Raw genomic sequence first — 12,491 nt, 5'->3', positions numbered from 1 at the left:
TGTAGGGGAGGGAACCATGGAATATACTCACCGGAGGTGACGCTAAGTGAGAAGTGGAGGAGCTGCTGGAAGAACTTCCTGAGCCAGAGCTTGGATAAGAAGGCATTGGCACAGAAGCAGCTGCAGAAAAGAAGAAAAGAAAGGCCACATTTTTAAGACGGTCCACAACAAAGTTAGAATATTTGTAGCTCTGAACTGTGAACCCCTCGGTGCCCTCTGAGCTTGCTTGGTTTTTTTTTGCAGACGTTTCATGACCCAGCTAGGTAACATCATCAGTGCTAGAGTGTGTGGGGTTTTCTCCCTGTGTACAGTAGCTTGCCCCACCAGTGTTGCGGTGTTCTTTTTCATTCGCCCAAACCTTATTTTATAAACAACTCAAAGGCTGTGAACGTATCTAATGCTCCTTTATGGGTATCATTATTATGATTATTATTACTCTGTTGGTTTGCTTGTACATTGAGAGTGTCTGTACCGGAGACGAATTCCTTGTGTGTCTAATCACACTTGGCCCATAAAGTATTTTGTTCTGTTTCTTCTTCCTCCTATTTTCCCCACCACAACAACTCTGTGAGCTGAATTGGGCTGAGAGAGACGGCCCAAGGACACCCAGCCAGCTTTCATAGCTAAAGTGGGACTAGAACTCACAGTCGCCTGGTGACTAGCCCAAAGTCACCCAGCTGGCTTTCATCACTAAGGCGGGACTAGAACTCACAGTCGCCTGGTGACTGGCCCAAAGTCACCCAGCTGGCTTTCATCACTAAGGCGGGACTAGAACTCACAGTCGCCTGGTGACTGGCCCAAAGTCACCCAGCTGGCTTTCATGACTAAGATGGGACTAGAACTCACAGTCTCCTAGTGACTGGCCCAAAGTCACCCAGCTGGCTTTCATCACTAAGGCGGGACTAGAACTCACTGTCTCCTGGTGATTAATCAAAGTCACCCAGCCAGCTTTCATTGCTAAGGTGGGACTAGAACTCACTGTCTCCTGGTGATTGGTCCAAAGTCACCCAGCTGGCTTTCATGTCTCAGGCAGAACTAGAACTCACTGTCTCCTGGTGATTGGCCTAAAGTCACCCAGCTGGGTTCCATGCCATTGCCTCCTTGCTAGGGCTGAGAGATTGGGACTGGCCCAAGATCACCCAGCTGGCCTTCATGCCGAAGATGGAACTATAACTCACAGTCTCCCAGTTTCTAGCCTGCTGCCTTAAGCACTAGACCAAACAGGGTCTTGAGGCAGACGACCAATGAAAGAGGAACTGAAATAGAGTAGCTCTTGAGTTTTAAATCAGAGTGGGGGGCGTCGCTGGGAGTACAAGTTATGAGCTGGGTGGACCCTGCCTGGGGCTTGACCCACCAGAGTCGGCTATCCTTTGATGTGAAGGCAACAATCATTAAAGGAACAAATGCCATGATCTTCCCATTAATTAAACCCTTCATTCTTCCAACTGCTCATTTGCTCCTTCTGTGCTTCCCAGCCAAGCAGATAAATATATAGTTCTTCGACTTATTAATCCCCCACACTGAATTTTAGATCCTCAAAGTAAATGTTCCATTCAAGATAGAAAACTCATTATTTATTTTTATTTTTATTTTTAAATCCTCAGAGATGGATGTCTCGTCCATTCACGATTGTGTTTTTGTTGTTGTTGTTCTTGTTCTTGTTGTGTTCAACAACCCTGCCTGAGAAAGAGACTAAGATGGGATTCTGAGATCGAATTCGGCATTTAATTTCGGGCGTGGGAAAAATCGCTAAGGTGAGGGACACTGTTTGTGCTAGGAGCAGCCCGAAGAACAGGGCAAGGCTCCAATTCATGTTGAATTTAAGGAAGAATTCAGCTAGGGATCAGAGGACACGCTTTGCATAAAGTTCATTCTCCAGCATTTCCTGTTGAAAAAAGATCAGAGAGCGGCGGCGGCGGCGTCTCTCTAGATGTGGGAAGACTCCAAAGCCCAGCATTCTGAGAACAACATCTGGAGAGAACCAGATGTGAGAAGATAAGCTGGGTGGGTGGGTGCATGCTTTGAGCAGCCCATAGGGTCTATCTTCACGTGACAGATTCAACTTGGTCATCAGCCTGTTTACAGATGGGTTTATTCCAAGGCTACCTTCAAAAAGAGGAACTAAACAGGCATCCACGATACACGGAGTTGCAAAACAAGTTTAATACTAGCCAAAATTAACATGCAAGGATGCAATTGAGTAGGTTTCTCAAGCACATGGGGGCAAAGATTGTTCCCCATTAGGTAGTCCTCAACTCCTCAACTTAGTGACTGTTCAAAGTTACAATGGCACTGGAAAAAGTGACTTATGATCCTTTTCCACACTTACGACCGTTGTAGCATCCCCACGATCACGCGATCAAAATGCAGACCCATGGCAACTGGCTCATATTTACGATGGTTGCAGTGTCCCGGGGGTGTGTGTGTGTCACACGATCCCCTTTTGGGACCGTCTGACCAGCAAAGCCAATGGGGAAGCCAGATTCACTTAACAACCGAGTTACTAATTTAACAACTGCAGCAAGCCAGGTCGTAAAACGGGGCAAAAACTCATTCAAGAAATTTCTTGCTTAGCCACATAAATGTTGGGCTCAACTGTGTTCGTGAGGACTATCTGTCCAAAATGTTCAGGGACTTAATTCATATTTCTGTATAGACATCTATGTCACTTTCCTAGGCTGGCTAGAAACTCTGCCCCATCGATTTGGTGGCCATCTGGATCAGCTTTCCCCTTTTCTTTGGTGCGAGAGCAAAACACAACTCCGAATTCAAAACACACCAAAGTCCGATGTTCTTTTTTTCCTTTGGCTTTATTCTCCCATTAGAATTCAAAACACAGAGAGCAGAGTTTACACAAAAGCGTAAATACACAAACGCGTAACAAAAATAAAGTCAGCCATGTAAACAAATGAACTACAGACGTATCTTTAAAAAAAACAAAACAATAACATATATAAAACAGGCTCAAAGTTAACCAAACAAATAAAAAATACCAAGAGAGAGAAAAGACATCTTAGAACCGTTGGGAAAATCTCCCAAGATGCCCGGATAATTGCTAATAAAAGTTTTTTTTTCACATTTTAAGGTTGCAGGGATGAAAACTCTCTGGTTCTCGTATGCTGGACTATGAGTGCTTGTTTATTTGGTTGGAATTATATCCCATAATTTCAGTAGGAGTTCAAGGCAAACTCTGTGTCATTTTTCTTCACAAGGACTGCCTTCAAGATATTTATTTATTTTATTTATTTTAATTCCATTTATATCCCGCCCTTCTCCGAAGACTCAGGGCGGCTTACAAGCTTAGCAGGTTGGCCTGAAGCAGAATTACTGGGCCGTGGTTGATGTCCGACTTGAAAATGGCTTTACCCCTTTCATTCAGAAAGTCCTTAACCTACAATCACGATTCGGTCCGGAATTCCCACCGCAAAGCGAGGCGGTTGTTAAATGAATCCAGCCTAATCTTCCTACCTTGTTTTGCCACCGCGGTTTTGCAGTTGTGAAGTGAATCGCGGGGTCATTAAGCGAATCTGCTTGAAGGAAGCCAGCTGGGAAGATTGTGAATGACACCACGCACCCATGGCAACACACTAGTCGTGGGGCTGCCCCTGAAAAGCATCCGGAAGCTCCAGCTGGTGCAAAATGCAGCAGCCCCCCTGGCTTTGTGCAGACCTTGGTGTGCACATGGATCGCTTCTCTTGCAGGAGGCAGTTTGCTTCCAGGTGCTATTCAAGATGCTGGTTGCCACCTTCATGGCTTGGGACCAGGTTATCACATGTACCCAGCCCACTAGAGTGGGGAGCCAAGGGATACTGTGGGTCCCCTAAGGCAGGGGTCTTCAAACCTGGCCCTTGTATGACTTGTGGACTTCCAGAATTCCTCAGACAGCATGCCTGGCTAAGGAATTCTGGGAGTTGAAGTCCACAAGTCATAAAAGGGCCAGGCTTGAAGACCCCTGCCCTAAGGGGATACATCTCTAGGGGCCCAGAAGAAGGGCCTTCTCCGTGGTGGCTCCCTCTGGAACATCATCCCTCTGGGGGTTGGACTAGATGACCTACAAGGCCCCTTCCAACTCCGTTATTCTAACATTATCCCTCTGGAAATTAGACCACCCCCCACTCTTTTGGAAGCTGCTGAAGTCCTGGTTCTGGGGAACCCAGAGCAGGATAGAATCCATTAAATGGCTAGTTTGAATGTTGCCTGTGTGTGTGTGTGTTTGTGTTTGTGTGTGTGTGTGTGTCTGTGTGTGTGTGTGTGTGTGGTGTTATTATTGTATTATTGTATTATTTTTCTTCTCCTAGTTCATTTTTTATTCTTTTCATAGGGTGGTTTTTCTATCAGTGTAAGCCTGCCTTGAGTCGCCAGGTGCGAGGAGGCGGCAATATACACTTTCTGAAATAATAAATAAAAATAAATAAATGGTCCAACAATATCTATAGAACATCGAGTTTTCCATCCCTGCAACCCGAGATAGGTCAATTAAAAGAGGGCTACAAAGTTACATAGGTATGAAATGTGAAATGATGGCTTGGTGGGAGACCACCATAGAGATGACGTTGTCCGCTGCGGCTGGAGATTTGAAGGGTCTATCCTGGCTTGTATCATCTTCTCCAAGTGCATCAACCAGGTTCTTTCTCCAAATCCTGAGCACTTTTTAGCTGGAGATCCTGGTCCAAGGACACCGGTGTCCTGCTCTGAGCAACGGTGGACATCTCAAGTGCCATGAAAAAAATGCAGAAATGTTCCATGTAGAAGCCGTTTTGGGTAAGGAAGGGCTTCAGGAGACATCTACATGAGGAGATGAATTCACCTGGTCCATTTATTCAGTCTCTGTCACTCTTCAGTACTACCTTCCAAGGATCTGACAGTCCAAACCCACCTTCTTTCTTGAAATTGTCTCCTCGATGCCTAAATCAAAGCTGACTCCCTCATCCTCTTCCCAAGAGGTTAGGTTCCTAAGCGGACACCGTGGTGTTTCGCATCCCAAACAGCAGTCCCATGTTAAGCTGTGTTGTCAGTAACACGGATTTGTTAAATCTGTGCCTAATTGGTGGTGTTTGTGCAGCTTACGACTGTCTTCCCGTCATCCCACGTCCCTGTCAACTCCTGAAAGATGGAAGTCAGGCAACTCCTTTCTCCTGCCTTTCCCTTTTGGACAGCATGACTTTGACTCCCCAACTATACTCAGATATGGGACGGACGTGACTTGGGAAGCGACGGGACCGCCAACAGTTGCTGGTGCCGACGTTTTCGAGAACCCATGTCCCTAGACCTCTGGGCTGATGATGCTGATGCTGGTGGAGGGAGTGGCTGCATCACAGGAGTCCATTTCTGGTTGTTGCAAGTGTGAGTTTGGGCCTTTAACGGAGTGATGCTCTGTAGCTCTTCAGAGCTAGTTGGCAAAGAAGGGAATGAAGGCCACATCAAGAAGATCCTTTTGGGCTTGCCTGAAGGTCCCTGTTGGCTTGCCCGCTGTAGATTGGGAGCTGATGGTGGCCCAGATTGAGCTTTTGTCTGGGCTGTTGTCAATGAAGGCTTGGGTTGAGAAGATCTTACTTGGCCAACAAAGGCCTCAGGCCTGGTGGTAACCCTTGTCCGCGATGGAGGAACCACTGGGATAGGAGGGTCTGCTAACCTCTGAACACCCTTGGAACGGGAATACGCTTTCTGCTTTGGAGAATGACCACCGTTCTCTGTCCTACAAGCCCAGGGGGTTCCTGCTGGTGAAGGCAAGGACCGAGAAGGCTTGGAGACCACCCTAAACCAGGAGAACTTTTTTCTGCCCGCAGGAGGGACACCTGAGTGCAGTTAAGATGAGGGATTCAATATTGAAAGAAATGGCGATACGGAAAGCATTCTACAACTCCTACTTTACAACCTTAATTTTCCTACAGGTATCTAGCTCCCTTAAAAACTCTCCTTTACTGAGACCCATTGAAAGAAAGCAGCTTAAAAGTCCCCCTAATAATAATAATAGTAATAATAGCAATAGCAATAATAAAAACGGAAATAAGAAACCCAGGATTGTCTTATCCTTCATCCTATATATCTCTGGCTGGTTGCAAACAGTATCTTGATTCAGGCTTTGTTTAAACCACGGTCTGTTCAACAAACCAGTGAAAATCAGGAAACGGAGCAAATTAATTATTTCTAAACCACCTGGAATCCTTGAGGATTGGGGCAGTGGAAAGATTACCCCAATAAATTCGCAAAAATAAAAGCAATTGCGCTAACGCAACTGATCCTGATTTTCATCTTTTTCTTTGCAAACCAAGCTGTAGCACTTAATTTCCTAATTAATTACTTTAATACTTATACTATTGATTTATGCATGCATAAAGACGTCTGCACCCCAAAGAAACTAATGTCTATCCCTAGACCAGCAAACCATGATTTCAAACAAGGGTTTCTTGCCAGAAACTATGGTTTCTTAGGGAGACAAAATAAATGTGGGAATAGAACGGGATTAGGCCACGTTATGCTAATTCTGTGTCTAGCTAAGGGAATAACCCAGAACATTACTCATTTTGTAAGAACTGAATCCCAAAACTGAAAATATCAACCAGTCTGTTCCCAAACTAGTCTACTCTTCAAACTTGAGCTCAGCCTATGTCAAAATTTTGGACCACATAACCTCTGTGCCCCAGCTGGATGTCTATGAAAAGTGTTGTCCTTCTCCTCTCTCCTGAGACCAAAAAAGCCAGAATAGGTTGAACCACTCAAGGTTGCATGCAGTTCTCACATCCCACTAAGTTATATTTACTTAATCAACCACTGTCAACAGAGGACAAATATTCTAAGGCAGGACTTCCCAACCCCACGTAACATGCTAAGCCGAGACGAAGCCAATCACGCCTTGTGACATGTGAACCTGGCCACTGCACGTTCTGCAAAGGTGAAGGCCACCTAAGATTTTTAGCAGAAAGAAAATCACGTCAACCCTTAAGATGCAGGGGGCTGCAGACCAAGATAACTTGGTTTGCAATATTTCCCCAGGTTAATATTTTGCAATATTTTCCCAGGTTAAATATTCGTTAACAAATCTTCCTTTATCGCTTCTCCCTTGGTGGAGAAATCTCCCAGAAGCCAAAGGCTATTTCTCCTTCCTACAACTCAGCGCCTTTAATCATCTTCCGGTTCGGAAAAAACAGTTGCACGTTCGGGCTTCTGAACTGTTCTCCCTCCTCTCCAGCAAGTGAACATCTGTCCCGTTTAAGCGTACCTGATCGTCCATTACGTCAGCCCCAGGCGATCAAAAGGGAGTGAAAAAGTAGACACGCCAAGTATAAATCAAAAAAATTCTCCTAAAGCAGGTTTCAAGGACAACACAACCAGGTAACTTTGCATGAGATTACGATGACCTCACCAAGAAGCTACAGCAAGAAAGATGTTTATATTTCGGAGAGACAATATAATTATCAGGTTTTAGAGCAGAGGTCCCCAACCTTTTGGGCACCAGGGACTAGTTCCGTGGAGAGAGGTTTTTCCGCAGCCCGGAGAGTACGTGGTTTTGTATGTTGCCTGCATCCCACGGATGGGGCTTTCCTTGTTTGTGCGGACCGGTTGCTGGCATGCTGTGGACCAGTACCCTGGGTTGGGGACCCCAGTTTTAGAGCATTGAAAACAGGAGCTATCTACCCAGTCTTCAGGAAACACAGAGGTTGCTGACCAGCATAAATGAAAAGGCTCTAGTTATAGGTAGACCTACAACTAGAAAATTTGAACTTAGTTCTGTTTACTTGTCAATCAGAACTGGGTTTTTTTTTTAATCTTAAGCAGGCATGTCCAAACATGGAACAAATGAGGCCTGGACAGCTAGTTATGTGGCCCAACAAGACAATACAAAATACATAAATAAAGGAAGATGATGATGATGATAGCAACAACAACAACGATGATGAAGAAGTTGGAAGGGACCTTGGAGGTCATCTAGTCCAACCCCCCACTCAGGCAGGAAACCCTATACCATCTCAGACAAATGGCTGCCCAGTCTCTTCTTAAAAACTTCCAGTGTTTTGTTACAGTTTGTTATGGGTAGTTCTTGACTTATGACCACAATCGGGCCCACAATTTCTCTTGCTAAGCCAGACACTTGTGAAATGGATTTTGTCCCATTTTATGACCTTTCCTGTCCCATCTATCCTGCCACCCTTGTTCAAACGAATTACTGCAGTTAATTGTTAAATGAATCTGGCCTCCCCATTGAGTTTGCTGCAGCCGTCATAAATACGAGTCAGTTGCCAAGAGTCTGAGTTTTGATCACGTGAGCCTGGGGAGGCTGCAACGGAAGTGTGAAAAATGGCCCTAACTAACTTTTTTTTGGTGCCGTTGTAACTTTGAACAGTCCCTATAAATTAACTATTGTAAATCGACATCTGCCTGTATTTATATACATGAACTTCATGATATATTTCATAGGCGGTCCAAGACAACTCCTCGTCATTCAGTGCGGCAACCACAATCTTAAACATTCAAATGCAAGAGGCAGTATTTAGTCCTAATAACAGCCAGCCTTGCCAGTCCATAAAAAGCAAAAATTTAACATTTTAATGCCGTAAGCTGCCCAGATTTGTTTTGCTATGAGATGGGCAGCAAATAAATTCAATAAACGAATAAACGAATAAAATCTCCTCAAGTAACTATTAGCAGATTGGAGAAGGCCGTTTCCCTTAACCCTCTGAAACACAACAATCTCAAAGGGGGAACCAGGAAAAGGTATTAAAACTCCCATCGCTGAAATCACTCTGCCCATGCCCGTGTGCCATGCAGTTACGTATCAACCCAGAAGAAAAAAAACACGAAAGAAACTTACATTTTTTCATAGAAGCACTAGAATCCAGGAAAGGGTGGTGGAAAAATTCATCTAAAAATAAAATAAAAATCAAGAATAAAAACGCTTGAAGTTGAATGAAATTTCAGGGGTGGTCAAATCTGGAGAAGGCTGCAGGTTTACATTTCAATATTAAATTGAAAAAAAAACCAAACACAGATTATTATTATTATTATTATTTTTAAAAACCCAACAACAATAAACACTCGTTCTCAATCACAAGTTGGATTTCTGATGTCACTTCAGTTTGTTTTTGAAAGGAAAAGAAAGAGAGGTTAAGAAACATACAATGAGCTGGCTGTCCAGCTTTCTCCTTTTGGATTTAAAACAACGTCCAACTGCTTCTTACCAAAATCCATGCGGTCTTTGTAATTTCGTTGCAACAGTCCTAAAAGAAGTTGTCTCAGATGGGCAGAGGTTTCCCTTGGGATGCTTAAAAACAAAACAAACAGAAGGGGAAAAAAATTATTAAAAAAAGAATAATGAAAAGCACCTTTATTGTAACTTCGGATCTTCGACCATTAGGCCTAGCAATGCGCAACACGCACATACAGAGACAAACGCACACATATATGCCACATTTTCAGAATGCAGAATAACAGAGCTGGGAGGGACCTTGGAGGTCATCTAGTCCAACCCCCCTGCTCCAGCAGGAGACCCTATGCCATTCCAGACAAGTGCTTCTCCAGTCTCTTCTTAAAAGCCTCCAGCGATGGAGCGCCCACAACTTCCAATTACTATTTGTTCTCATTGTCAGGAAATTTCTCCTTCATTCTAGATTGGATCTCTCTTTGATAAAGTTTCCATCTGTTACTTCTTGTCCTGCCCTCAGGTACTTTGGAGAAGAGATGACATCAATCTTCCTCCCTGTGAAGCCCCTCAAATATTGGAAGACTAGCTCTGAGTGTGTGTGTGTGTGTGTGTGTGTGTGTGTGTGTGTGCGCACGCAGTTTGTGTGTTTATTTTTTTTTTATTTTAATTCCATTTATATCCCGCCCTTCTCCGAAGACTCAGGGCGGCTTACAAGCTTAGCAGTCGCCTTCATTCTATGTATATGCCTGCTTATTAGGGCTTTCACACACACACACACCCCAAGCGGCATTATTACAAAGTCAGCTTAATTGCCCCCCAACAATCTGGGTCCTAGATTTGCTTTGCAAAGGGAAGTTATGCAATAAAGTTAAGGCTGGCAGCTGCTCCATCCCTGGAGCTTTTCGAGAAGAGATCGGACAGACTTTTATCCAGAATGGTCTAAGGTCTCTTGCTTGAGCAGAGGGCTGGACTAGATGACCTCCCAAGGTCCCTGTTCTGTATTCCAACCCAGACAAATGGATGGCATTTGCCACCAAACACAGCTGGCTGTTTGGAAAAGTCAGATTCGGTCCCAGCACCATAGCAGCCAGCCATTTCAGTCTTTGAAACCTAACCTCTCCCAAGGTCTGGCTGGATTTGATCCCTTTCAAAGGGTTGTTTTTCCCCCCTCCCCTCTTCAGCTCCAAGCCTTCTGCCATTCACAAATGACAGTGTTTAACCGGGGTGGTAATTTGGGGGGGTGTGGGTGCCCCCTGGATTTTCTGTCTCCCTTCCTCTCTTGCGGGGAAATTAAAGAGTCGGGAACTTGAAATGAAACGAACCTTTATTGTCAAAGTACAACTATGTGTACATTGAGATTAGCTGAGCCTCCCTTTGTGCTCCCACCCCCCCAACACCCAGTGACAACAAACCCTCCATCTTACTTAAGAGCCTTGGTGGAGCAGTGGGCTAATGCCTCCTTAAGTAACACCAGCTGCCTGCAATTAGTGCAGGTTCGAGTCCCACCAGGCTCAAGGTTGACTCAGCCTTCCATCCTTCCCAGGTAGGTAAAATGAGGACCCAGATTGTTGGGGGCAATAAGCTGCCTTTGTAATAATGCCGCTTGGGGTGTGTGTGAAAGCCCTAATAAGCAGGCATATACATAGACTGAAGGCTACTGCTAAGCTTGTAAGCCGCCATGAGTCTTCGGAGAAGGGCGGGATATAAATGGAATTAAAATAAAAAAATAAATAAATAAAAATTACTACAACTTCAGGGTAAACCAACCAACCCCTCCTCAAAACAAAAGCCTTCTCCCACGTCTTTTGCAGTATCTTTTCAAAATCCTCGGATATTTCTAGGAAAGCTGCCATCCCAGCAGTTCCTGGAACACAGAGAGCAGCTACACAACTGTTTGTCAAGTTGGGCACCGGGCAGACTTAAACAAGGAGGGATTAATCGTTACAGCTGAGAAGGCGGAGACGTTCGCAGAAGGGGGCATGAAAGAGCTGACAAATCTCAAATTTTGCAACAACACAACAACGCAATCCGGTCTTCAAGCGGTCCTCAAAAGCCTTTTGGGTAACCCAGCATGCACAAAGATCTTTTGCCTAGTTGGGGGTTGTTTCGATCTTAATGAATTCTGCTTTTTTAAAATGAAAATAAAATAAAATAATAAAGACTTAATTCTTCCTATCGTTAGCTGCTGTCCTTTTCTTTGCTCCTAAGTTTTTAGAGAAAACCACAACAGTTTTTCTTTCTCCCCAGCACTTTTATAGTGTTAACATACACAGGGGGTCCTCATTCAGCCACCACAATGGGACCAGCAACTCCGTTGTTAAACGAAGCCGTCACTAAGCGAAACTGCAACCCTCCCTTGTGACCTAACTTCAGCTTTACTCTGCTTTATGCGCCTGCGGAAGTTGTCGAAGCAAGTTCGGGTGGCAGCCTTACATTTTTCATCCCTTTCGTAAGTCTGAACGGTCACTTAAAAGAGGCAGTCGCTAAATGAGGACTACCTGTACCGCCATCAAGGTTTTATTTAATAACAAGATTTTTTTAAAAAAAATAGCAAAACGGAGCTTATACAGACTGGTTCCCGATAATCTCTCCTGCCTGAAATGGCACGCTTGTTCAAATCACATATTTGCAAGCAGAAAAAAAATAAATAAATCGCCAATTTTTTATTTTTATTTTTATTTTAATTCCATTTATATCCCGCCCTTCTCCGAAGACTCAGGGCAGCTTACAAGCTTAGCAATTGCTTAAGGGGAGATTAAACAAGTGATCCAACTTTTGATCTGATGTATGGGGTGGGGGATGAGCAACTCCAGCCACCACCACCCCCCCTTTTGCAAGTGACCTAAAGGCCACTGAAGATCGGTCACAGGTTGCTTGCATAAATTTTGGATCCATCTTGACAGCCCCATCAAAGCTATCCCACCTTGAAGTTTTTTTAATCTGATCAAAAGACGAAAAACGGCTAAGTGCGCAGAGAGCAAGCCAATTAACTAGGCTTAATGTCCTTGACTTTCTTTCAAATGAAATGGAAGCATCACTGGAATCAAATCAAATTAAATCCAAGTTGGGGTTTTGGCCAGCCCCCCCCCATCTTCCTTTTTGGCCTGCAGCCAACAGCATGCTATTACAAGACCAGCAAAGTCATTGCCTCTGGCTTTGCCTGCGTCATCTAGCACAGTGTTTAGACAGAACATAGAAAAATAGAGGTGGAAGGGACCTTGGAGGTCTTCTAGTCCAACCCCAGATCAAGCAGGAGACCCTATACCATTTCACTCTTGAAAGCCTTCAGCGATGGAGCACCCACAACTTCTGAAGGCAAGTTGTTCCACTGGTTTATTTGTTCTAATTTCCC

General features: G+C 44.4%; 1 protein-coding gene across 4 annotated transcripts in view; it reads right to left on the bottom strand.

The window, feature by feature from the left end:
* ULK1 (unc-51 like autophagy activating kinase 1) overlaps positions 1-12,491 on the bottom strand; it is an 83,521-nt gene that overhangs the window by 31,495 nt on the left and 39,535 nt on the right. For all 4 annotated transcript variants that reach the window (XM_081339115.1, XM_081339114.1, XM_081339117.1 and 1 more), the window contains 3 exons: positions 9,177-9,259; positions 8,810-8,860; positions 32-120 (listed from right to left, as the gene is read on the bottom strand). In XM_081339115.1, the coding sequence (XP_081195241.1) occupies positions 32-120; positions 8,810-8,860; positions 9,177-9,259 (223 nt within the window). The remainder of the gene's footprint in view (positions 1-31; positions 121-8,809; positions 8,861-9,176; positions 9,260-12,491) is intronic.

This window comes from Vipera berus, assembly GCF_964194415.1.
Source record: "Vipera berus genome assembly, chromosome: 14".
Classification (NCBI taxonomy): domain Eukaryota; kingdom Metazoa; phylum Chordata; class Lepidosauria; order Squamata; family Viperidae; genus Vipera; species Vipera berus.
Note: the sequence above shows the minus strand (reverse complement) of the source record. Positions and strands in the feature narration are given on the sequence as shown.